Source organism: Alligator mississippiensis, chromosome 3 (assembly GCF_030867095.1).
Source record: "Alligator mississippiensis isolate rAllMis1 chromosome 3, rAllMis1, whole genome shotgun sequence".
In the NCBI taxonomy this organism is placed as follows: domain Eukaryota; kingdom Metazoa; phylum Chordata; order Crocodylia; family Alligatoridae; genus Alligator; species Alligator mississippiensis.
The window spans coordinates 147,080,316-147,106,509 of NC_081826.1; the positions used below are offsets into that span (position 1 = coordinate 147,080,316).

Consider the following 26,194-nt stretch of genomic DNA (forward strand, 5'->3'; position numbering starts at 1 on the left):
CACTATCAATATCCTGCTATTCTCTACATTCATTCCTCTCGGCACAGCATGAAAGCAAACTTCCTGTCAAACATTGACTCAGCGTAGCTCTCAGGAAAACCAAGTGGCCTCTTCCTTGCTTATTGGCAAATGGCTGGTTTCTCTTGCTTTTGGAGCAATGGAACTCATAATAAAAGGCCTAACGGCATTGCTTAAAATATAAGATCAATCAGAGAATACAGATCTAAAAATGCACACACAAACAAAAATGAAATAAAAAAGGCATTCTACAGTCCTGTCTGTCTTTCCTGCTCTCTAACTACTTCCACATGAGCGCTTTTGTCTGTCTCAGCTTCCTTCAAATCACTCATGACCTTTCTAGTCTCACTGCTGCAGTCCCTTGCCATAATTCATAAGACAACTTTCTCCTCGAAATGAAGGAAAGTTCCCTTTGAACGCGTTTAGTCCTTTTGATTCAAGTCCCCAGTCTGGCAAAACAAGGCTAAATCATCCCTGAAGATACAACAGAAGGTCCTTGTGCAGAGTACAGGAAAATATTACATAATAGAGACACTTGTAGCACAAAGAACGGACCCCTGTGTTAGCTGACTTCAGTGGAGGCAGTGAGGATCCAGTTAATTCCTTTTGCAGGTCATTGTGAGGTGCTAATTCTCTTTCACAAAATCATTGAAAAATAGAGCTGAAAGGGACCTCATGAGGCAGTCTTGTCCAAATCCCTGGTCAAAGCAGGATCATTCCATACTAAACCATCTCAATCAAGTGTCTGTCTCATCTGCTCTTGAAATTTTCCAAGGCTGGAGATTCCACGGCCTTTCTGGGTGGTCTGTGCCAATATTTAACCAACCTCATGGCGAGAAAAATCTTAATATCGAATCTAAACTTCCCAGGCTGCTATTTGAGATCCTTGCTCCTAGCCCTGTCCCCTATAGCCATAGAGAATAGTTTATTACCATCCTACTTGGAATCATCTTTCAAATATAAAACATCAAGAAAAGGAAGAGACGGACCATCAGTGTGAGATAGTCCCTGGGCACGTCTACATGTGGACCTACAGTGCCTTCATTTAGTGCTTCCTAAAGGAAGTACTAGAGCAGGAGCAGGCAATAATTTTGGGTGGAGGGCCACTTAACCAATTTTGGTGAGCTGTCAAGGGTCACAAAAGTAGCCCCGCCCCTTGATGGGTGCCGCGCCCCTTGGTCACCATCGTGGGACCAGAAGTCCTGCCCCTAACCCCTGACCTTTGCCACTGGAAGTCCCTCCCCTTGCCTCGAAAGTACTCCTTTTGAGAGAGGGGGGTTACCATCTTGAAACTGGAAAAAAAACCCTCATCATATACTAAAAAAATCAAACATCTACTATACCTTATTTTAATTTTATTTTAAAAATATTTTTGATCTGATTTACGTGTTTGCATAGTGTATCTAGAGGCAACTGCATAATAGCTCAAAATACAGTCTTACTCGTGCTGGGTTTCTGCTTATAGTCGTGTTGGTCTAAGACCATAGGCAGGCAGGGTTTTGGACTTGCTAGACCACAGCTGCCTAAAAGGACAGTGAGAAGCTCAGTGGAACGATTCCAAACATTTCACCCTTTGATCAAAGTGACCTTTTACAATATTTCCTTGCAGAAAGGCTGCAGCCTCTACTGTATTACAAAGTTGATAAGCAGAGACATGCAAAATGCCCCAGGGGGAGTGTCCCAAACACACAGTGAGATCAACACTTACTTTGGACTATAGGTGCCTCCCCCACAACCCAGGCTTAGCAGAATATGAATCTTTTGGGTCCATTGCTTATAGTTACCGGAAGGCCTGACAAAGATGCTTCTTACAGCAGTCATTCTGGAGTATGACTCTGAGAACTATGACTCTGAGATCCCTTTCTGCTACCATGCTGTTGAGAGGGTCCTCCCCAAAGCTGTAAGTGTGCTGGTGATTCCTTCTCCCTAGGTGCAGCACTTTGCATTTGTCCTTGTTGAATTGCATCCTATTCTGTTCCGCCCACTTCTCCAACCTATCCAGATCTACCTGGATTTGTTCCCTGCCCACTAGAGTGTTTACTTTACCCTGTAATTTGGTGTCATCTGTGAATTTGGACAGAGTGCTCTCCATGCCCTCATTCAAGTCACTGATGAAGGCATTGAACAGCCCTGGTCCAAGGACCGAAACTTGGGGAACTTCACTGCCCACATCTTTCCAGGTCGATGCTGACCCATCTACCACTACTCTCTGGGTGTGTCCCATTAGCCAATTTGCCACTCACCTGACCATGTAATCATCTACATCACAGCCTCTCAATTTATTTATGAGACTAGGATGAGATACCATATCAAAGGCTTTCTTAAAATCCAGGTAGATGACATCTACCTCATCCCCTGCATCTAAGCATTTTGTGACCTGGTCATAAAAAGAAACAAGGTTAGTCAGGCAGAATCTACCTGCTATGAACGTGTGCTGATTGCCCTTCAGCATTATTTTTCCTGCTGAACTCCCACAAATGTGATCCTTCATAATTTTTTCAAAGGTTTTCCCAAGCATAGAGGTGAGGCCAACTGGCCTGTAGTTACCTGGATCCTCCTTCCTCCCCTTCTTGAAAATAGGGACCACATTGGCCCTTTTCCAATTCTCTGGGACCTGACCTGAGCACCATGAGAACTCAAACAGCCGTGCCAGTGGCTCTGCTATGACACTGGCCAATTCCTTCAGTACCCTTGGATGAAGATCATCTGGGCCTGCTGACTTAAACACATCCAGCCCCTGTAAGTGTCCCTTCTCTAACTTGGCGCTAACAGTTGATTGGCTGGTTCCCCTCCTGTGCTCATCTATAATCCAATTAGGAGATTGTCCTGATCTGTGTTCAAGAATACAGAAGCAAAAAACTTATTGAAGAGCTCAGCTTTGTCTCTGTTATCTGTCATCAATTGCCCCAGTCTGCCCTGTAGGTTTCCTATATTACCCTGCACCTTCTTTTTGCTCCCTATATACATGTAGAAGGGCTTTTTATTGTCTTTAATTTTTGTTGCCAGCTTAAGTTCCATTGCAGCTTTGGCTTTTCTAGCTGCCTCCTTGGAAGTGCAAGCCAAGTAGGTATACTCCTTCTTGGTAGCTATCCCCTGCTTCCACAATCTGTATGCCTCTTTTTTTTGCCCCTAGGCTTTCCTGGATTTCACTGTTCAGTCAAGACGGTTTCTTGGTCCATTTGCCCCCTTTCATGCACAATGGGATTGTCTCCTTCTGAGCCCGAAGGATTGCTCCCTTTAGGAATAACTACCCTTCCTGGACTCCCATCTCACCAATACCCCTGATCATCAGTGCCTCACTAACTCATCTCCTGAGCATATTGAAGTTGGTCTTTCTGAAGTCTAGCGCTTCTACCCTACCGCTTATCTTTCCCACCCATCGCCAGATAGTAAATTCAATCAGTTGATGGTCACTATTCCCTAGGCTACCTTGTATCTGCAGATCCCCCACCAGGTCATCCCCTGTAGCCAATACCAAGTCCAAAACCAGCTGCTGGTGAGTTGGATGAAGCCCCAAGATGCTCCCTTGCTCTGTCAACATAGACTCCCTTCTCAAGAAAGTAAAATAAAAGTCACCAATTGTTTTCCTATATTTCTCAATGTGAATGACTCAGTAATTGCTGTTGATATAACAAGGCCCAGGGCAGCTCATTTAAAGGGAAACTACTTGATGCTGAGGACCCAGGTGCTGCCTCTTTTTGCTGATGCTAATTCCAGGTGGACGGAAAAGAACAAACACTGGAAAATTTTCCATTCATTAAGCATTTAGGTAAACTTGTTTTGTAGTGACATGAATGTCCCTCTACTGCTTGAACTCATGGAGGAAATTACATTGTCTTCAAACCCTTCCCTCTGGCTCTGCCCAGCTGGTCCACACTGGAACAGTCAATAATAGGTGTGTTGCCTCATGGTGACACAGGTGATGGAAGAACCATGCTGCTTTCACCTTGACATCAGAGGACATGTTTAGGGCCTAGGGGCTTACTACAGCGCTGGTTAGAAGTAGGTGCCATTCTGTTTCATCTAATGAAACTGTGTCTCTTGAGAGTAGTGAGGAAATTGACACTTAAAATTTGGATCTGTTCTCTGGCTGATAGAGCAGACTTGTGGCACCTGATGAAAATGCTCTCAGCCTTCCAGTCACCAATCCAACTTATGCAAGTGGGTTAGTGTGACAGCTCTCACACATGTGTCTCCTCGGAAGCCAATCAGCCCATCCAAACAATAGTCCACAACACTTTCAATAACCCTTGCCCAAAACAACAAGCAAACAAGCCCAAGCAAAAACCTTTGGTCTTTCCCTAGACAGCAGACAAGGGCCCTTTGGTTCTGGCCCTCCCTGGGATTGAGCTCTTCTGAGCTTCAGACTGCCTTTGCACTGCAGACTGCTTCTCCCCCAGCTCCCCGCTTGGGCTTTTCACTGCCAGCTAATCCCGCAAAGATGGCCTCCTAACCCAGGCCTGGCTGCCCCACTTAGCGTTTCAGACCACCCTGTTACAAGGACTCGTTGGTTCCCAGAGGCAGGATGTTTGATTGCCTCTTACCCATCTCCTAGGTAAGTTCCTGGGCCGCTCGCTAGCACATGTCCGCTCGTGAGAACAAGGATGGTTTCGTCTCTCACATCAGGATCAGTAAATCCCTAGTTTTTGGTTTGCTGTTTGAATGTAAAAGTTATGTAAGCAGGGAGGAGAGCCAGGGCACCTCAGAAGCAGGCTCCTGCCGGATGACCCAAAGCACTAGTCTAAAAAGGTGTAAAAGGCCTCAGTTTCCTGAAGTTCCTGGAACTGTCCCCCAATATTTGTTATCAGAGAACATGGCCCCATGACTTGTCAGTACCAACTCATTTCAACCAGCCTCCAGGGTCTTAGGACAACATGTTCAGACTCATGTGTCCTAAATTAGGTGCCCAGGTGGACCCTGTGACACCTTCATAAAAGTGACTTGATTTTCACTTTTTTTCTCACTTGATTTTTCAGGCCACATCAGTGGGAACAGCCCTTCATACAACCTAACCTCTCTGGTGGAGCAGCTTCTGCAAAGGTTTAGGTGCTGAACTCCAGGCCCCAAGCTGGGGGTTTCTGCAGGAGCTCTGCAATCCCTGACCCTTTTCCTGTCACAGTTCAGGGGAACACCTGGTCTTAGCCTGGATAGCTCTGCCCAGCAAGGCAGGCACTGCGCCCCCAGGAGAGCACAGTTCAGTGGGCTGCCCAGCAATACTTGGCCAGGATGACATTCCTGCAGGTTCATTAATCATCCATAGGAGATGGTATTGCCACCTATGGGGGCAAAGGGCAGGCAATGGAAATACAAGATGGAAAGTGGGTTCACTGTAGCTGACTATAATGGGGCTCCTACCCCATTACTAAAGGTGAGAGGGAGCCCAGGGCTAATTGGCCCTCCCAACACTTGAGACAAGCCAATATGGGCAGACTGCCCCAAGACAAAATGGCCAACATTCCCAGGTCCGACCAGTGACTGACAGGCCTCGGAGCATAAGTGATGGGTCAGGTGATGCAGGAAGAGACCTATAAGCACAAGCCCCAAACCAGCAGGAGCAGCCTGGCTGTGGGAGCTGCAGGGGGCAGGGCTCCAGGAAGGAGCCAAGCTGACTGGCCAAGAAGGACGCTGAGCTATTGTGGAGGTGGAGAAAGCCCTGCCTCCTGAACCAGGGACTGAACCTTGAGACCTTTGGGCAAGGGATTCCCCAGTGCAAGATTAACCTCAGGAATGGCACCCTTGGTTTTGGACTGGAGGCTCATGTTTTGCTTTTCGTTTAGACTAGAGGACTGGATTGTGGTTGTAGGGGTGCAGGAGGCCACTGAGGAGGGCATCCAGGGACACCCCAGATCCAAGGGGCTGTTGTTGGCAGAAGGACTCTGGAGTCAGACAGCAGAGACTGGGGTGCAAGTCCAAAGCCCACAGAGGGTGAGATGAGGGTCTGAGAGGCTTGGTGGCCACCAAGGGTGAGGCACAGCAAAGACTGGGGTGCAAGCCCAGAATTTGCGAGGTCAAGACCAGGGGCTGAAGAGCCCAGAGTCCACAAGGGCCAGAGCAGGGCCCAGAAACATGAGGGTGCGGCCAGAGTTGGGCCGGGAAGTTTGTGGTCCTGGGATAGAGGACCCCAGGCCAAGGAGCTCAGCCAGAGTAAAGTGGAACAAGGACAGGGGACCTAAGCCCAGACAAGAGCTTATCATCCCAAACCCTTTTGCCCTCTAAGGGCAGCCTCCCTGTCAATCTGTAACATTAAGATGTAGCAGGCAAGATAAGAGGTGGGACCCCGAGAAGCCAAAGGAGGCAACAAATTGGGGCCAGGGCAGTGGCCAGGAGAAAGGGGATTTGTCACCTCAGCACGGAGCTTGTTACACCGACCCCTCCATTATCAGGAGTGAAGTAGGCCTGGTGTGCCATTCACTGCTGAGTGGTACTCACTCACTTACATGGCTTATCTGGTACATACCTAAATACAAGAACAAAATATCTGGACACATGCTCTTGTCTAGGAAAGTTGCACTGTACGTTTTCATGCACCCTTGCAGGGAGCTTCACCACACTGACAGCCTGCTGAAATGTCCCAGAAATATTAAGAGACCCAACACTTCTGCCCTTCCTGGTTTGTGCCACACCAACAGCCCGTGCACTTCCCTCATCCTGTATTATACAAGTTTGTGATGAACTGACCTGTGAACTGACCTGTTCCTCTATAACAGCGGTAGCCTGAAGTCAGGCAGAAGGCAGGGCAGGGCGGCACCTTAAAGATGAATTTGTTCAGAAAAGCATAAGCTTTTGCAGGTGAAATCTTACTTCATCTGACGAGAAAATAGGTTGTTGCCTATGAAAACTTGTGCCTTTCTGAATGAGCTAGTCTTTAAGGTGCCACCCTGTCCTGCCCTCTTCCAGACAACATATAGTTTTAAAAAGTAGAAACAAAACACCAAAAACAAGAACTTTTAATGAACTATGACACCAAAAGCAGAGAGAATTTAACAATACACTTATTACAATGAGGGTGTTCATAGTAACTCTAGACAGCTGCCCAAAACAATTCTATTGTGTTGATCATGGTTTTGGAAGAGGCATCTACAATCGAAAGTACATGTTCATCTCACTGTGTGCCTCAGAGACTGTCCCAGGAGCATTATGCGTATCTCAGCTTATTAATTTTGCGATGCAATGGCAGGGGGGGAGGGGAGGGGAAGGGAGGTGGAGTACGGGTGCAGCCCCCCTGTAAGGAAATGTTTCAAAGGCTGGCCTTGCTCAAGGGATTAATGGCTTGAACTCATTCCACTAAGATTTTCCTTGTCTCATAATATCAGTTCTTTTAAGCAGTTATGAGTTTATTTGTCAGTCTAATGTGAGTACCTGGGACTCTGGCACCAGCTGACCGCTGTTTTTGTTATTTACATTGAAGTCCCCTTCTTTTACTGAAATGAACCCTTCCGCAGGCTCAACTTAAGAGGCTGGTTGTTACCCTACTCAGACACTGATATCTGAAGTCAACCGGATCATAGCTGGTGAGTTGGGAGTGCCAATTACTTTTTTGTGCCTGCTTCTCTTTCTGCTGACTCTTGAAAGTTTCAGTGGGCCAGTCAGCCCAGGTAGGGGCTTATATCCTGGCAGATGTTGGGCTCCATGAACCCACATTAGCTCCCCTTGGACACTGAGCTCATTGAAGGACAAAGCCCTGAACAATGTTGGTCCTATGCCTCTAACCCATCCCCAGACTGTCAATGGCTCTGTATGTCCAGGGCATAGCCAGGGCAGAATTGAGGTTTGAGTTTGATGGTGTAGTCAGGAATTGTGTGAGAGGCTTCACTTTGGGTTCTTCATGAAAAGCACAGAGTTTCATAAACTGCTTTGCAAATTGCAGCAAGGTCTACTAGTGTGGGTATGGACAAGACATCTATAGCAGAGCCCACCATCATGGTTCATAAAAGAAACCAGAGTTATCTTGTTTTTTTTCTAAGTTAAAAATCAGAGTCTATAGCTGAGCAAGGTCATTCCAGTGATGTGAGGTTCAGTAGACTCCTGCTGCTGACTTACTCCCTAACTCTCCACCAAAAGCCCTGGAAGAATTAAAGAGTTAAGAAATGACCGCTTGGGAAACTGAACTGTGTCTTGGGCATTTCTTCATCAGATGGTTTCTACATGGCCCACATAATGTACCTTTGGTCCTGAAATAGCAGGATAATGCAGGTGGGTTTTAGAGAGGATGCAAAAATGTCCTTGACAAAGAAAACCTGCAGTAACTGCAACTATTAAGCAACTGTTACAGCTATAAAATAGCTTACTCCTAGTGTTAAAAGAGGAATAGGAATGTAAGGAGAATGCCCAAGTGCATCTTTTTCTTTTTGTACTCATCTGAGATGCTGTGTCACAAAATCAGGAAACAAATGTCATTCTAATACACCAGGCAGAGGTTCTGCCCGTAAAGGTGCTAGAGATTTTTGGAAATGTTTCTGAAAATTATTGAATAACCCCCTCATGCAGGGAGTCTTCCAGCTGGAAGTGGAGGAACTGTGCTGTGGGCTTCCTGCATAAAGACCGGGCTCAGGAGGTTTTTGCAGGGCTACCTCCTGCCAGGCACTGGGCTCCCTTAATTCCCACTGAGGGCCTTCAGAAGCAGACTAGACACAAAACAATTAGGGTCTTAAAACACTTATCATATCTGCACCTCTGTGAACTGTCCTGGAGGGGAAGACCTGTGGCCAGACTGGCCTGAGGTGCTGGTCATTGACTGCTAGTGTTCAAGATTTCCTTTACTGAGGATCTATTTTGCGTCACTTTTGAGGAGAGAGGAGAGTCACACAGTGGTTGTTATCTGCAGCAAGCTCCTCTTCCAGTGCTGCTTTGTTGGCATTTTACACCACATTTCTCTTTCCTACTTTTTGTCCTTCAGTTTCTGACCCCTCTATTTCCTGCCCTTCTCAAAGGGACAGTGCTCAGTCGAATTAGGCAGACAGAGGTGGGTGTACTTTACTCCTAGGAAAAGGTCACTTTTCACTAAGACTTGAGTCCTGGGTCTTTTCTGATGAGCTGACGGAAGGGAGCCCATTTTTCATATTAATGGGAGTTGTCCTTTGGCTCCCTCAGACCTTTCTGCTGGGGCCCAGCCAGAGATAGGAGGTTCTTTCTCAACCCTAGTCTGGTGAATGGCCCCAGTAGCTATGGCTCAGATAAACTAAGCTCAGACACCCAAACATGTGCTAGATAGCACCTTCTTCCCCAGGAAATCCTGTGGAGCTGGATGGAACAACCTGGGGTACAAGGGAACGCTCAGTATGAGTGGGACCATGGCAGTCTGGCATGCCCTGCTGTCTCGTCCATCTGTACAACATGGAGGAGACTTTGCATGATGCCAAAGACCCACTGCCATCACTCGGTCAGTGATGAGTCACACCAACGAGGCAGAGTCACAAGGAGCATGTCAGACCTATGCCTGTGTTGTCTAAGAGAGGTCCTGGAGCAGATGCTACCTCTGGGCACAGCCCTAAGCAGGGAGCTGTGGTGAGCCTCTGTTCTATCCTGCCGCCCGGCACCGCCAGTATTACACAATAATGTTCAGGCTGCTCTTTGCTGGAGCACATGGGGACTGGCTGTAACTGTGGGGTTTCTCTACTCCTTTCTATACCCTATGGGTCTGGATTTGCCTTGTATTTGATCAGGGAGCAAACTGGACTTTGGGATCTTTCAGGACAAGACCCTGGAGCTCATGGCCCTGCCTGGAGAAAAAGCAGCTGAGCCCACCTGTTCTGTTGGTTGTTTTCCACACACTTAATCAGGTGAGACACTTTCTCTAAAAAGACTCCTGTTGTTCTAGGCTGGCAGTGGCTATCTCCCTTTTCCAGATCACCCCATTTGCCCTCCTCCTTGTTACTGCAGCTCTGTCCTCTTTCAGGGTTGTACCCAAATAAGCTATAGTTCCTGCTTGCTTATGTTGGAATTACGAACAATGGACTGAAACCAGGATGAAAGGAAGTTTCTCTGTCTGCCTAGCAGATAGTGCCAGTCACTCTGCCAGTGTCACAGACTGCCAGAGACCCATGGTGCCAGGAACAAGGTTGCAGTGGGTCTGGTAATCATGAAAAATAGCAAAGCCACTGCCAAAGCCTCTGGCAAGTTGGTGTCTGTATGCAGGGGGGAAAGTGAGGAAGGGGATTAACCCTGTTAAAAGAGCATCAACTACACTGATTTCCCTCCTGATGCATCCACTCACCACAGGCCAGAGCCTGTCAGCCTTTTTTACCTTGGGAAGCACCACTGCAGGCAAGTAACCTCACTACCATGTCATAGTACTTATGAGTGCTGCTGACCTGATGATCCAGAATGGAGTGCTGGTAGCTTCTATTCTAGGTTACTGACCCTACACAGGGGCAAGATCACTCCCTTTTGTTATGACCAAAAGACAAAAAAAAAAAAAAAAAAAGAGTTGGGAGTGGGAGGGGGCAGAGAATTGATATTAGACTTTAGTCTTGAATAACACCAGTACTGCAATCACAGATGGTGACACTGTTAGGGAGTTGCAGAAACCACTGGGATGTTCTGAAGGAAAGAAGACAGAAAGAAATCCAAGGGAGAAACGAGTTCTTAGTTTTGACTATTGTGGGGTTGAATGGATGGGCTACATTCATAGATAGGTGTAATCTGAGGGAAGTACAGTTACAGGGGGAGTGTTTTAATCATTGCACTTGGTACAATGGATTATTGCATTTAAACCTCTGTGTAGTAGCCTGTTCAGTACCTGTGTCCCCTGTCAATGTAACACATGAGCTCAGTGAAGGACTCCTCTCACAGGCTGACCTACATGGGTATATTAACTATTTGGATGCTAAAAAAGAGAGCTGCTTGAGCAAATCTGTAGACAAAACAGCTTGAGATTGCAAACACACTGGAAGGAAGGAGTGCATTTCAGAAGGATCTTGATAGACTTGGAAGCTGCACTGGAGCCAACAGGATGACATTCAGTAAGGACAAATGCAAAGTACTATACTTGGGGAAGAGTTGTCAAAAACACGAACATGAAATGGGTGACAACTGGCTGGTTGGCAGCACTGTGGAGAAGGATCTGGGAATCTTGGTGGACCATAGATTCAATATGAGTCTGCAATGTGATGCAAATGCAAAAAAGGCAAATGTAATTTTGGGGCTGTATCACTAGAAGCATTAGGTGCAAGACATGGGAGATGATAGTGCCTCTTTCCTTGGAACTCATTTGGTCTCATTCTAGTATTGTGCGCAGTTTTGGGCTTCATCTTTAATAAGGACACGGAGGAGTAGAGCCCATCCAGAGATGGATGACAAAAATAATAAATGCCTTGGAAGGCAAGCAATATGCAGACAGCTTGCAAGAAACAGGCATGTTCAGTTTAGGGAAAAGGTGATTAAGACAGAAAATAAGAACAGTTTTGAGTATCTGAAAGGCTTCCCTAAAGAAGAGGAAGGATGCTTTTTTTTCACTAGTCAGACACATACTAGCAGCTGGAACAGGGAGGCAGTGGGAAGGCTGACTAAGGAAGTTGTGGTGTCCCCATCCTTGGAGGTTTTCAAGAAGAGGTTGGATGAACACTGGCCAGGGATGATCTAAGACAGGCTGTCCACCTTCTAAGCCCCTGGGGGCTACATGTCCCAGATGCTGCACCAGCACGGGCTACATTCTGCATGAGCCGCACCATGTTGGCTGTTCTGCATGAACTGCACCAACACTTCCCTTAAACCACTACTGTACTGTGCAGGCACACAAGTACAGTCCCTTCCCCCACAACACGCACTCCCCTACTACTGCACCACACAAGCACAATCCCTGTCCTGCAGGCAGCACCAATCCCCAACCCTTTCCCCACCCCCATGTAGCCCCAGGTGCACCACCAGCTCCTTGTGCTGTCCTACCCCTTAACTCCCGGCAGGCTGCATGCAGCCCTCAGGATGCCAGTGGGACATCCCTGATCTAAGAGTGGCTGTGCCTACAGTGCTCTGTAGAGAGCTCCTTCCCCTTCAGGGGATTGGGAAATAATGAAAAGAGCTTTGCTGCCTAACGCCTGTGGACACTGGAGAAGGCCATGCTCAGCAGCAGGAGTATACAGCAGAGCTTCACAAGCAGCTTATTTATGGAAAGATTAAAGGACCTGAGAGAGGTTTATGGAGGTGATAACAGACAGGGGAGCTCTGGCTGTCTAGTAGGACGGTGTGATGGGTGCAGTTACGCTTGCCATCTCCATGTTGTGGAGCAAAATGGAGGGTGTCTGGTTTTCCCCATGTTTCTGGGTTTTCCCAGACTTTTTTCCTCTCATTGCTATGGGTTGTCTGGGGGGGGGGGGGGGGGGTTTGCCTTCTCAGAAGCATTGGGTGTTATCTGCAGTTGTCATGCCCTGCCATAAGCAGCCAGGTCTGGGGTCACTTCTGGATCAGGAGAAGCAGCCCAGGTCCAAGAGGAGCATACCAAGTCAGAGTGTAGGGGAGCCAGGAGGCCAGAAGCCAGGTGAACCATCTGGGTAACCAAGTCAGATATTCAGATGGTCAGGCAGAGTGCAGGGTCAGGAGGCTAGCTGGGTCAGGTATCCACTAAATCAAACTAGGAGTGGATCATGTATTCAAGGGGTAAGGCCAAACTCAGGGTCCATGGGCAAGCCAGGTAGTGTATCCAGAGAGTTAGTCAAGAAGCCAGTAGCAGCACAAGCCAAGGGTGCAGCAGCCTGGGTACAGAGTTGGACCTTCTTACCCGGACACTTCCTCCTTGCGGTCCAAGGTTTATATTGGGCTGAAGGGTCAGCTGACCTAGACTTGCCACTCCGGTAGCAAGGAGTAGGTGTGTGGCTAAGTACAGCTAGAGGGTTCTGGGCGCCTGTGTCTGCCCCAGTGCTTGTCTGGGGAGGTGGCAAATCAGGATGAATTATAGTGCCACGCAGGCCAGGACTCAGGGTTCCAGGTCACAGGCTGACAGTAGCCAAGCCTGGGATTTTGAGTGAGGTGTGCTAGTGCTCCTTCTGGGGCTGGAGGTTGCTGGCTAAAGGGTCACGCCCCTCTGCTTAGGGTCAGACTGACTGCTGCATTTGGGATCAGGAAGAAACTTTACTCCATGGTAGGTTTGGTACAGGTTGTGGGCATTTTTGTCTTCCTCTGTAGTGTGGCTTCTTCCTTCAATCTCTTGAATGCATTTTAACAACCCTTGCTGTGGCCAGACAATGACAGCCCTTATCCCCATGCTTTACCAATGGCAAGTTAGGGTGCTTTTTGTGTCTTTGGGCAATGTGCCTTGTAGTGCCTTGTAGTCAATGGGGGTTGACTGTGTAGTTTTAGGAATAGGTTATGCAAGGATTTGTATGGAATGGTTTTGACAGGGATGATCCTTCCATGAGCCAGGGGTTCGACTAGATAGCCTCCAAAGGTTCCTTCCAGCTCTCCTTTTCTATGACTTCTGTGACTTTATGTGAGCTTTACCAACCTGTTGAATTTGACCTGGATAGGGTCTTGATTTTTAGGTTCCATATCTACTCCTGGCACTTGTAAAGCAGTACATTACATACGCTTGTGTTAACTCCCTGTGGGTACATGTAGTACAGTTGCTGCCTATTCATGTGAATGTTCTCAGTGCTTTCTCAGCGCTTAACCTTTGGAACAGTGGATCCAGCATGAAGGCTGATGCGGAAAGGAAGAACCACAGTGTGGTGATGGAGTTCATTCTGTTGGGACTTTCAGATCAGAGAGAGTTGCAGGAACTCATCTTTGTGGTATTTTCCCTGGTCTATGCAGTGGCTGTGCTGGGAAACCTCACTATAATCACACTGGCCTCCTTGGACACTCAGCTGCACACACCCATGTACTTCTTCCTCAGCAACCTGGCCTTCTTGAACATCTGTTATGTCTCTCTTGTGGTTCCTAAAATGCTGACAAACATCTTAACAGGGAGCAAAAGCATCCCTTATGAACTGTGTGCAGTGCAGGTGTACGTCACTGTGTTCCTGGGCTCTGCTGAATGCCTCATCCTTATGATGATGGCTTTTGATCGATATGTAGCCATATGCAACCCCCTGCGCTACAATACTATCATGAACAGGAGAGTGTGCATCAAACTGGCAGTGACATCATGGACAATCAGCTTCCTGGTGACAGCCATTCCTTTAAGCCTGCTGTGGCCTGTGCTGTGTGGCCCCAATACCATCAATCATTTCTTCTGTGAAACCCCATCCTTAGTCATGTTATCCTGTGAGGACACCTCCCAGATTGAAACTATGATGTTCACAGGGAGTATCTTCACACTGATGGTCCCTCTCTTCCTTGTCCTGGTGTCTTACATTCGCATCATCCAGGCTATACTGAAGATTGGCTCTGCGGCAGGGCGCCAGAAAGCCTTCTCCACATGCTCCTCTCACATGACTGTGGTGACCATATTCTATGGGACGGGGATGTTCATGTACATGCAGCCCCAGGCACAGCACTCCCCAGACAAGGACAAGGTGGTGTCCGTCTTCTACGCTGTTATCAACCCCATGCTGAATCCCATTATTTACAGCCTACGCAACAGGGAGGTGAAAGGAGCCCTGGGCAGAGTGCTACAAAGGTGCAAAGTGTTTTGGGGACTGTAGCCTTTCTTTTCATGGCTATGCAGGGAGCATTAGTATGGGTTCTTAGACATGCATGGTGTTGTCTGTCCATTTACAGCTGCATATGAAAAGTCCAGGGACAGCTACAAAAGGCAGCTATAAGAACCTGAAGGATGAGTCCAAATAGGATGGTAATAAACAATTTCTGTGATTAAAGGGGACAGGACTAGGAGCCAAGATCTCAGATAGCAGCTGGGAAATTTAGGTTAGTTATTAAGATCTTTCTCACCATGAGGTTGGTTAAGTATTGGATACAGACTACCCAGAAAGGCTGCGAACTCTCCATCCTTAGAAAATTTCAAGATCAGATTAGACAGACACTTGATTGGGATGGTTTAGTTTCTCTGATAAAAAAATGCAAATTTTCTGATTAAAAAACCTCAAATCTGCAATTAAAATGAATGTTTTACTGATATATTTACAATTTTAAAGCTATTTGGAAGCCTACTAGTGCCTCAATCACTATAATAAAATAAATTCTAAGTACTATTCATTTTAGTATTTGATTTTTAGTTTTTTATCATGGAAAATCAGAGCTCCCCCTGCCCCCTTAGCTCACCAGGACACAGGTCCAGGCCCCTCACTACCAAGCCACAGCCTCCCACCCTCCAGTGCCCTTTACTCTTCACTCACAGCTCCACAGCCCTCCTGTTGCTTCTCACTCTCACCCACAGCCTTTCCCCCCAAGCCCTGCCAGAGGGGGCCCCAACTGCCAGGGCTATGGGGCCAGGGACCTGGATCTGGAGCCCCTTGCCCCCTTCATTAGCACCCAAGCCCCAGCTGCCACCTGCGGGTGGTGGTGGCTACTGCAGTGGAGCAGAGCACAGAGCCCGGCTCCCCTTTCCCTGCAGGCAGCACGGCCGAAGTGGAGCCCATAGAAGGGGGGTGGATATGGGCTGCCCCCTGTGGACTCAAGCTTCCCACCCTGCTGCCCTCCTCCTGGGGCCTTCACAATCCAGCAGACGGGACCCAGCATGATGGGGAAGTTGCTTGCTGCTGCAAGGCCTGTGCCACCCTGGCAAAACACCCCCTACCTGCCAAGCAGCAGCAGGGGTGGCAGCACGAAGTTGTGCCTCTCATTGCTGCTGGTCAGGCAGGGGGCACCTCGCCATGGTGGTGCAGAGCTCTCTGCAGCAACAAGAAGCTTCCCCACCTGACCCTGCTCTGCCCTGCTGTGCCAGGTCCTACCCGCTGGGCTGGAATTCTGCCAGCCTGCAGAGAGCTCTTTGCAAAAGTGGAAAATTCATGTGTTTCTTCATTAAAATGAAAAACTTGCATGTTTCTTGGTTAAAAGGGAAAATCTATGTTTTTTTTTCCATTTTTCCATTGGAAGCAGAAAACCCGGATACCTGCTCATCAGGCTTATAATCACTGCCTTAAGACTTTACTCGACTGTTACGGTGTGTGACCAATTAAAGAAATTAGACAAATAAGTCAGCAGGATCGGATGAACTCCATCCAAGAGTGCTGAAGGAGCTGGCCGAAGTCATCATGGAGTCCCTGGTGAAACTCTTTCAGAACTCATGGTGGTCTGGAGTGGTCTCTGAGGACTAGAAGAGGGGCAATATTGTGCTAATCTTCAAGAAGGGGAAGAGGGAGAGCCTGGGTAACTGTAGGCCAGTTAGCCTAATGTCTATCTCAGGGAAAATCCTGGAAAAATTAATTAAAGGGTCTATCTGCAATAGGCTTGCAGAAGGTAGGATTCTGAACGACAGTCAGTATTGCTTTACTGCAGGCAAGTCTTGTCTTACCAACCTCATCCCCTTTTACAATCTGGCATCTTGGCCCCTGGATAAGAGAGTAAAGGTCGATGTTGTATACCTTGACTTCCAAAAAGCCTTTGATTTAGTATCCCACGATGTTCTCATGAGAAAATTGAAGGATTGTGGGCTTAACTGAGAGACAATTAGGTGGGTAGGAAGCTGGCTGCAGGGTAGAACCCAGAGAGTCCTAATGAATGGATCTCTGTCATCCTGGCGAGAAGTGGGCAGTGGTGTCCCACAGGGGAAAGCTCTTGGTCCAGTACTTTTCTACATCTTTATCAATGATTTGGATATGGGGGTGAAGAGCTCATTGGCTAAGTTCGTGGATGACGCCAAGTTATGGGGAAGTGTGGTCACTCTTGAAGATAGGCTACAGATACAGGCAGATTAGATCTAAACAGACTAGCAAGTTGGGTGAGTCAGAACCAGATGAAGTTCAACATTGAGAAATGTAAAGCGCTCCACCTGGGGATGAACAACCCCCTACACACCTACAGACTTGGTGGCCCCAAACTGACTTGCACTACAAACAAAAGAGACTTGGGAGTAATAACAGACCACAGTATGAACATGAGCTGGCAGTGTGACACTTTTGCCAGCAGGGCAAATAATTATCTGGCGTGCATCAATCGATGCATCTCCAGCAAAACCAAGGAAGTAATTCTTCCAATCTACTCAGTATTGGTGAGACCTCAACTGGAGTACTGCATCCAGTTCTGGGCACCACACTTTAACAAGGACGTGTTAAGCTTAAGACAGTCCAGAGGAGAGACACCTGTATGATCAGAGACTGGCACGGCAAGCCATATGAGGAAAGGCTGAGGGATCTAGGACTCTTCAGCTTGAAAAAGAGAAGGCTGAGAGGGGACTTGGTAGCACCTTATTGCTACATCAGGGGAGTACATCAAGGGCTCAGCGAACAACTATTCACCAGGGCGCCCTTGAGGAAAACCAGGAGTAATGGCCACAAACTCCTGGAAGACCGTTTCAGGCTCAACGTTAGGAAAAACTTCTTCACAGTGAGAGTGTCCAGACAGTGGAACAAGCTTCCTCCAGACGTGGTGCAATCACCTACCCTGGAAATCTTCAAGAGGAGACTGGACAGTCACCTTGCTGGGGTCACCTAACCCCAGCTTGTCTTTCCAGCCTGGTGCAGGAGACTGGACCCGATGATCTTCCAAGGTCCCTTCCAGCCTTACAACCTGTGAATCTATGACTCTATGCTGGCTACAAGTCTAATGAAGGTCAACAACTGATGTTAGTGACCTGATACACTTTCTGTAACAAAAGGGAACAGGATACACTTGTGATAACCTTCAGTGGCGACATGGAGGGGGTGCACAGGGGTGGGAGTGGGAATGCCGGATGTAGCGCCATGGCCACTTCCAGGAGCACCGCGGCCGCTTCCCAGACTGTGAGTTTTGCCATGGGGGGACACTCCCCCCCCGCCCTGGTCACCGAGATTGGCCACCTCCCCCCGGGCACTGACTGGTCACTGGGGGGGCACTTGCCCCCCTGATTAACGTGGCACCAGTCGCCCATTATAACTTTGCATCATCTAGACTAGAGAGAAAAGAAATGTTTATTGTGACAAAACCCTGGGGTTTCAGAGTGCTTCCAGAGATACACCCTGGGTTTCTTTGGCTTACTGGTCCCCACCCTATGAAATGCATATGCCCAGGTTGTTAATTTGCCTAGAAATCGCCATGTCCCACAGGCACTTCAGTCAAATAACTAGAGAACTAAGGCTTTAATACATGGAAAGAAAAAGTAATCAAATGCTTTGACTACAGAATATGATAAAACAAAACTGACAGAAACTGACAAAAATCCTTGCCCTGCTCTCAGACAGCCCCGTACCCCACACAATATATCTATGAAAATCCCCTGGAATCAACCTTCCATTAGTCACAATTCGCTCCCTCCCCTGGGGACCTCCAGTCCGCCTCTCCTCTTAGGGAGCCTCTCCTAAGCGTCACTGCTTCCAGAGCATTTCACACAGCATCCCCCCTACCCCCCCTGCCTTCAGGGGATCCAGAGAATCCTCTCAAGTGTGTCTGTGGCTCCATTACATCGATCACTTAGAAGAGCTAAACTGTACAGCAGGCAGATAAGACTGACATTTCCTTCATTAATTTTTGTTGCTAAAATACTCAGTGCAAGACAAAAACAAATGACCAGACTCTCACAACCCTTTAAGGGTCTGGGCAAATGAAAGTGAGATTTAAACATGTGCTTGCCCACCTGTGCTAGATGAATATAGTTATCATGGGTTTCAAAAGCAGTGACGAGGTGGAAACATGGGCTTTAGCACATGCTAGGAACAAGGGTACGTAGGCAGGTTAAGCAAGCACTGAGGCTTTCTACAATCACCCCTGCATGTAGCTCTGAAGGCATGCCTTACAGCAGCCTGGTCAGATACAACCTACTCCAAAGCTAATGTCTTGTGCTAAGGAGTAGTGAAACTATTCATATGAGCAAATGAGTGTTTTTGACAGTGATGGAATGAGTAAGGCGCCTGTATATGCTAGGGAATGCAAGGCTCATCTCTGGCATCCTTCTGATGTTGGTGTACTTGAATCCTGCAGGCAAATATAATTTAAATACAAAAGCAGAAGGTAGGTTCAAACAGTGTAATAAGATTTGAGTGTATAACTAGACACGGGAAACTGAGTTCTGAACAGAGAGGGGTTTTCCAAGGGACAATCCTAAGTAGAACCAAGCTTGGTTAGAAAGATTAAGCTGGTATTTATATCTGGCTCTTGGAGTCTGTTTGTGGTGGGCTGCTTCCTCTTTTGGCACAGCTTAGTGTAGCTCCCTTGACTTCAGTAGCCTGATACTGATCTCACCCAGTATATACACACTGTTCTGAGCCACGTGGAAATTACACTGGCTTAAACTCTCCTTTTTCTACATACCCTTAAAGAAGTCCAATTGATAAGAAATGTAGAATGGCTTTGTTCATGTCTTCTACTCTAGTCATATCACAGAGTCTGAGAAAGGAAAGCAGAGGTCAGGAGAAAGAGTCAGGTTTATAGAGGTATGACAAAGAGTGATCTGCAACACAGTAAAGGAAAACATGTTGCTGCTAATTCTGGGATAGTTACTTCATGAACAAAAAGGCATAGATAGAAATAAAGAAGAGATGGTTCTAAAGGCAAGATACTTGTAGACACGACTCTTGGACATGTAGGAAGTTGACATACAGCATATAGCATACTGCCATTGTCAAGAAAAAAGACACCCAAGGGAACAATATAATAAGACAAACGATTCTGGGTCTGGATGGCAGTTATGCACCAAAGCAGTGTATTTCCTTGAGTCATGAAGAACCTTCAAGGTTGCATGTTCAATACCTGGTTGGACATGAGATGATTTCTTAAGGTCCCTTCCAGCCATACTTCTCTATGATAACTATAATTCTTGGTTGCATGTAAAGTCTCCTCTAAGACACTTGCATGTTCTTATATTTTTATGAACTGATAGTTGCAATTTATTATTTAAATATTAGAGTGGAGGGGAATACAGTTCTATCCAACTCACCTCTCTGGAGACTTTGTTTATTCTAATCTAGGCTAAAAACTGAAAACAATCAGAGCATTGCAGTGTAATGCACCTTTCACTTGTGAGTTCTTATGAAAAATGTTGCAGTGATTGGCTTTTCAGATGCTGAACTAAAATATTATTTCATGTATTTCTTCGGTTTATTTTTTTTAATGGAACAATTTCTGGTAACAAAAGTTGTGATTGAGCCAGTTAACTTGCATCAAAATCAGAGAAAATTCTAATTCTGGATAAGTATTTCACAGCCTAACTCCATTCCTAAATATTAGTTTTCAACCCTTTTCATATCTTTTCCCATGTGAATCTGTCTTGATGTTTCCTTTTAAACAATGAAGTACAATTATAGAAACCTGTGCTCTCAGTTATGCAGAAAGTACAGTTTGTCCATGATAAATTGTTGGTTGCTTTACAATTAAGAGCTAGTGCTATACTAGTCAGGAAAACATAAAATAAAAAGGAAATTCAAATATTCTGGGAAAGTCAGAAGGAGAGGGGTTGAAATTCCTTCTATACCAATAATTGTGGGAACTAATAATTAAAGAATGTATAATAGCCTTGATCCTGAAAGATGCTGAATACTTGCAAGGTCTTCTGAGGTCAACATGATTCCCTGATAGCATCTGAAGTAGGCTGTAGCCTATGAAAGGTCATGCCTCTCTGAAGGAGTTAATCTATAAGGTGTCACCCTGCTTTCTCCCTAACTTCAGACTAGCATGGCTAACTGCCTCTATCTGTGCAGGAATCCCTGATGTTCAGCATCTTTCACCATAAAGTTGATGACATCTCACCAGTCTAGTTACAAACTTTAATTCAGTAGTTCATTTGTGCATTAATCATTTTAACCAGGCAGGATCAACAGGATTACTCATCCACTCCAAGTTAAGGAGGTGCTTAGGAGATTTGCCGATCCAAAGCTATGGTGCTGTGCAAAAGTGTATAGGGAATTGGAGGTCCCATTCATATTAGTTTTGAAGACCGTAGCCACTGATCTAATTTTTTGAAATCTATTCCTCCCTGTGGAGTTGGTCCTATTAGAAAGATATTTTAAAATCTGTCTCAAATCCTTTGAAGCCTTGCCCTCAGGGAAGCTTCCACGACACCTCTGAAGTCAGGCACTGTAACAAGTTTGTGCTTAATCAATCAATCAGTCAATAAATTAATCCAGTAAATGGTAATCAGAAAAATATGCAACTCCCCCTTCTCTATTTGAAAATTGCAGTTCAAATACTGAATGACAGCAGGGCCAGAATGAACAATGTCACTCTGAATTCAAACTTTCTGTGTTCTATTCAGGAGAGAAAAAATAATAATGCTATTCCTCAAAGCTCTACTGTATCTGAAAGACACCTGAAAACATAGCGCCATGAGGATTTTAAAGCACTTTTTTCTCTCTCCTTGGCAGTAGTTCTTGTTACGAAGGAAGTGTTTATGATAGTTTTACAGAACAAGTAACTATAACTTCATAGCTTTTCCTACTCAAATCTTGCATAAGTGAAGATTATAGAATCATAGAAAATTATGGTTGGAAGGGACCTCAGGAGGTTATCTAGTCCAACTGCCTGCTCAAAGCAGGACCATCTCTGATTAGATCATTCCAGGGAGGGCCTTCTTGAGCCAGGCCTTAAAAACCTTGAAGGATGGAGATTCCACCACTTCTGTAAGTAAACGGTTCCAGTGCTTCACCACCCTCTTAATGAGAGAGTTTTTCCTACTATCCAACCTAAACCTGCCTTGCTGCAACTTGAGACAATTGCTCCTTGTTCTGCCATCTGTCACCATTGAGAACAGTTTAGCTCCATCCTCTTTGGAACCACCTTTCAGGTAGTTAAAGACTGCTTTCAAATCCCCATTAATCCAACCCATACTTCCTAAGCTTGCTTGCAAGAATGCTGTGGGAGATGGTATCAAAAGCCTTGCTAAAGTCAAGGTATATCACATCCACTGCTTTCTCCACATCCACAGAGCCAGTTATCTCATCGTAAAAGGCAATCAGGTTGGTCTGGTATGACTTGCCTTTGGTGAATCCATGCTGACTGTTCCGGATATCAACAGCAGTGAATCTTGGGTTCAAGGACTCTGTAATATCTAAAAGGGGGGTTATAGTTTTCTCTGAAAAAAAAGTGGAGGCTGATCAGAAAATACTATAATATTGAAATCCAATTTATTTCCATTTGTAAAAGACACTGTGAGGCCATATTAACCGTAAGTAAAAACCCACCTTGACAGAACAAGGAGCAATGGTCTCAAGTTGCAGTAAGGGAAAGTGGTGGAAGCTCCATATTTGGAGGTTTTCAAAACCCAGTTTGACAAAGCTTTGGCTGGGATGATCTAGTTGGGGATGGTCTTGCTCTGAGCAGGAGGTTGGACTAGTTGACCTCCTGAGGTCCCCTCCAACCCTAACTTTCTATGATTCTAACCCATGACTGCTAATGAAGCATAGATAATACAGATTATTTCATGCTCAGATAGATCTTATTACAAAAATGTAAATTAATTACCCTGAATTAGATGGCAGCAGAAGAATGGACCCAAGGCACTGCAAAGTGGTGACAGAGCTGTAAGAGGGGGAGCCGATCATGGATTGTCAGACAGTCACATATGAAAAAGGTAATTTAGGACTTGAGAGAATAATTTAGAGGAATGGTTAGAAACTGATCTGAAAAAGTTTTAAAAAGCCATCTTTTTTATTCCAACCACAGGCTTGTTTTATGTCCTGCGTTATGCAGATGATCAAAGTAGATAATTCTAATGGTCCTTTCCAGTATTAAATCTACAAATCTATGACAATAGATCATAGACAATTCTATGATTCCCTGTCTTGTCCAGTGATACTTTTTTTTTTGCTACACAAAGTCAATCTGATTTAGAGGTATTATTTTTTCCATCTAGTGTATTTGTTAGTATCTGTCTGATAGGTTCAAACTTAAAATCAATTACTGGACAATGTGAGACAAGTGTAACATTCACCTTTTTTTTTTTTTTTTTTTTTTTTTTTTTTGCTTGGTAGGCAAAGCAAATATTTCCTCCAGGAAATCAACCATTCTTAATAGGGGCCTGGCCCAGTAGTCAGTCCCTTTCAGGCCTATGTTCTTCTGTTCTTCTTCGTTCAGTTCCTCTAGGATGTCTTTATGTTCCTAAACAAAGGATTTGCACTAGCAGTGAAAAAAGGAACCAAGAAACAGTGAGAGAGCCTGTATTGACTCATGGTATTTAGTTCATTATCAGGCTGGCAGCAGAAAATGTAGAAGGGATATCCTGATCATATTTCTGATCAGAACTCTGAACAGCTAAAGTAGAAAACATAGAAAACACATCCCAGGTTTTGTAGGAAACCTACTGAATACTGGGAGAGGATTAGGGAGGTTAGTCAGTGCTAGGTGGATATTCAGTTTAGTCAACAAAATTAACAGAATTTATGTACTTTGATTCAAGGAAGTCCCAGTTGCTAGAGGCATAACACTTACCTTCCTCTTCCTGATAACTTTTTTGGCTGAAAATTAAAAACAGCAATAACTTTTTAATCACTGGCCACCTTGAGTTTTCAGATCTTTTTGTAATGAAAACCCTAAAATTTGGGAGGGGGAAAAAACTGACAGAAACACAACTTTCTTTCTTTGTTTAATGGAAATGAAAACAATTTCCCAACTGCCTCTATTTTTAGCAATTAGTGCAAAGATCATCCTAGCAATTACATAAATTGGGGGTATCAAACTCAACAAGCCCTCTGGGTCAGATCCAGATTGATGGGGTCTTAGCAGACCAGATCCAGACTCAGTGGCAGCATTAGGCTGTATCTTTGATTCCTATGATATAGTTTATTCATATGAACTCCCCAAGGCCTGGTTTTGAAACATGAAAACTACCTTTGTTAGCATGCCCATGAAAAATGGCAAAAACCTCCCAAAAGCCAGTGGTTTACAGTAACAGGGAGATAGGGGCCCCTGTAACTGTAAGAGGAATGTGCAGCAGGCTAGCCTTGCTGGATAGGCAGGCAGCTGAGCAAAAGCCATCTGCACTGCAACAAGCTTGCTATGTGAGGCTGCAGCAGAGTGGGCTGGCTCTTAAGCAAAGGAGAAACAGCTGCAGGTGGCAGAGGAGCCACCTGACCAGAAAGGGTGGTGCTTAGAGACATACAACCCCAGTGTTTGGAGCAAGGAGCACAGTCTGGGCATTCAGGCAGTGGGGAGCAAATCTCCTGGGAGCAGGGATGACAGGTGCCTCTAAATCTGGGGGGGCACCCAATTGCTGAGCGGGGGGAAGCTTCAGCAGCTGGGGGACTGACCCTCTACCCCCCTGTTGGTACGCCACTGCAGGGGGGGCACGCCAAGCACCCTCTGACACCGCCGGCAGTGTTGGTGGTAGGGGCGGCCCTGTCAGGGGGGGCATGTGACCCCTATGCCCTCCTTACGTGTCACCTATGATGTCTCCCTCTCTCCTTCCAGCTCTGCAGATGCTGGAAAAGGACACGTGTGCAGCTGTAAAGCTCGTGGCCACTCAGGTCACTGAGGATATTTTAATGATCTTTTGGGAAAGGCCATTGCAGAAAGAAGATGACAGCCATAGGTGTATCCTCTCCCCTATTCTATTAGCACTTTGCTTCATATGCCTGAGGCCCGGCCCCATGTGAATGCTCCCGTGTGTGTGCACATAAATACACCATGTTCTCTGTTCCTCTGGTTGCTGTTGAATCTCTCCTCCCAAACACACAACAGAGAGAGAGGAGAGTGAAGCCTTGTAGCTTTAGGAGTGTGTGTCTGTTTGGCTTGGACTTTATGGTTAGGTTTGGGTATCTTGTCTTTTGGTGGGCTTGTGTGGGCAGTGAGCTGGGCACTGCTGCTGAGGAGATGTGTTACCACATGTTAACCAGGAGGTGGGGCTGTCCCAGGCAGACAGGCGAAGACAATCAGGCTAAGTACAGGGTGCGGGCAGAAGTGACGTTTTGTGGCACAGTGAGCCACTGAAAGCAATCTACAGCCATGCGCTGACAGAAGTGCTCGGCTGCAGAGTGCTTTACAAAGTGCCTCATCATGTAACAAGCCTGAACAAAAGAAAGGGAAATACTATGTCCCAGGGAGCTCCTCAAGTCAAAGTACTACAAACTGCATCTAGAAAGTTTTGCTGCCAGCACTTTGTCAGCTCTTATCTCTTAATATAGCTGTTACTTAAGCATATGCAGACTTCACTGCTTCTCTTATACACATCCTCATTGTAACCAGTTGTGCCAGTGGAAGACAATGAAGATCATGGGTAGGTGATCAGGGTTTCTATCTGCTGCCATTCCTATGTTACTGGACCACACCAGTAACATATGGTGGCTCAGGGCTTGTATCTCTTGGGGAAGTGGATTTATTAAAGCAACAGAAAGGCTGTATTTTGTCAGGCTATGCCAAATATGCACTGATGCATGCAAATTGATGGAGAGGAAAGACAGCTTCTCTTGCCAAAGCTTGGTAGTGTAGATCAACCACTAAAAAAGTAAACTTTATAACTCAGTTTCACATGGTACTGAAGTTTTTCTGAGTAATCTAGTATCATGTGAGGTTACTCGTTGCTGCATGCTGACTTTGATGGTCTGAGTTTCTTGGTCAATCAGAATCAAGTTTTTCATGCCCAAGATACATTTTCAATCTCCCCTGTTCCTGGTCTACCAATGCTCTGTTTTTCTAGGTAGATGTAGCAAGATGAGGCCCCACGGGTGGCCATGACACCCCCTGGTGGCCAAGCACTTCCTGCCCCAGTCTTGCTCCTTAGGGTACCCTCCTGTTTTACCTTTCCTACCACACCTTGATGTAACCAGTAATACTTAGGGAGGCTGCCGCAAGGCCCCAAAGTGAGCCTTAGTCCCTCAGCTATCTATTGTCTCAAGTCCCCAGCTGGGAGTCCACTTGCTCCCCTGACTCCAAGTCATGCTCCCTTGCCCCTATCTGTGCCTTAGTGCACAAGCCACTTTAGGGTCGACAATCTTGGCTCTGTCCTCCCCTGTAACCACACGAATGCCTTACAGATGTTATTCTGACAACCTTCTGGACCTTCCTGTTGGGACCTCTGCCTCCTTGGCTTTAGCCCACTGTTATTCTGGCTACAGGCCTCTAACCATGGCCCACTTATTCTGACCCGACTTTCTTGGTCTCAGCCTTCTCTGTATCTTAGTCTCCAGGCCCCTGGCCCAGTCCCAGTCTTGGTCTCTGGGCCCCCAGACCAGGCAAGGCTGCTCCCAGGTTAACTCAGCCCCCCTGGACATCCCTAGTCCAGGGC

General features: G+C 46.2%; 1 protein-coding gene across 1 annotated transcript; it reads left to right on the forward strand.

Moving 5' to 3' along the window:
• Nucleotides 1-13,640: 13,640 nt before the first annotated feature.
• Nucleotides 13,641-14,594, forward strand: LOC132249189 (olfactory receptor 10A7-like). The gene has a single exon (XM_059723538.1). The coding sequence runs from the start codon at nucleotides 13,641-13,643 to the stop codon at nucleotides 14,592-14,594; it is 954 nt and encodes a 317-aa protein (XP_059579521.1).
• Nucleotides 14,595-26,194: the final 11,600 nt, after the last annotated feature.

Coding starts and splice junctions, on each gene's coding strand:
- LOC132249189 (XM_059723538.1), top strand. CDS start 13,641: ATGAAGGCTGATGCGGAAAGGAAGAACCACAGTGTGGTGATGGAGTTC.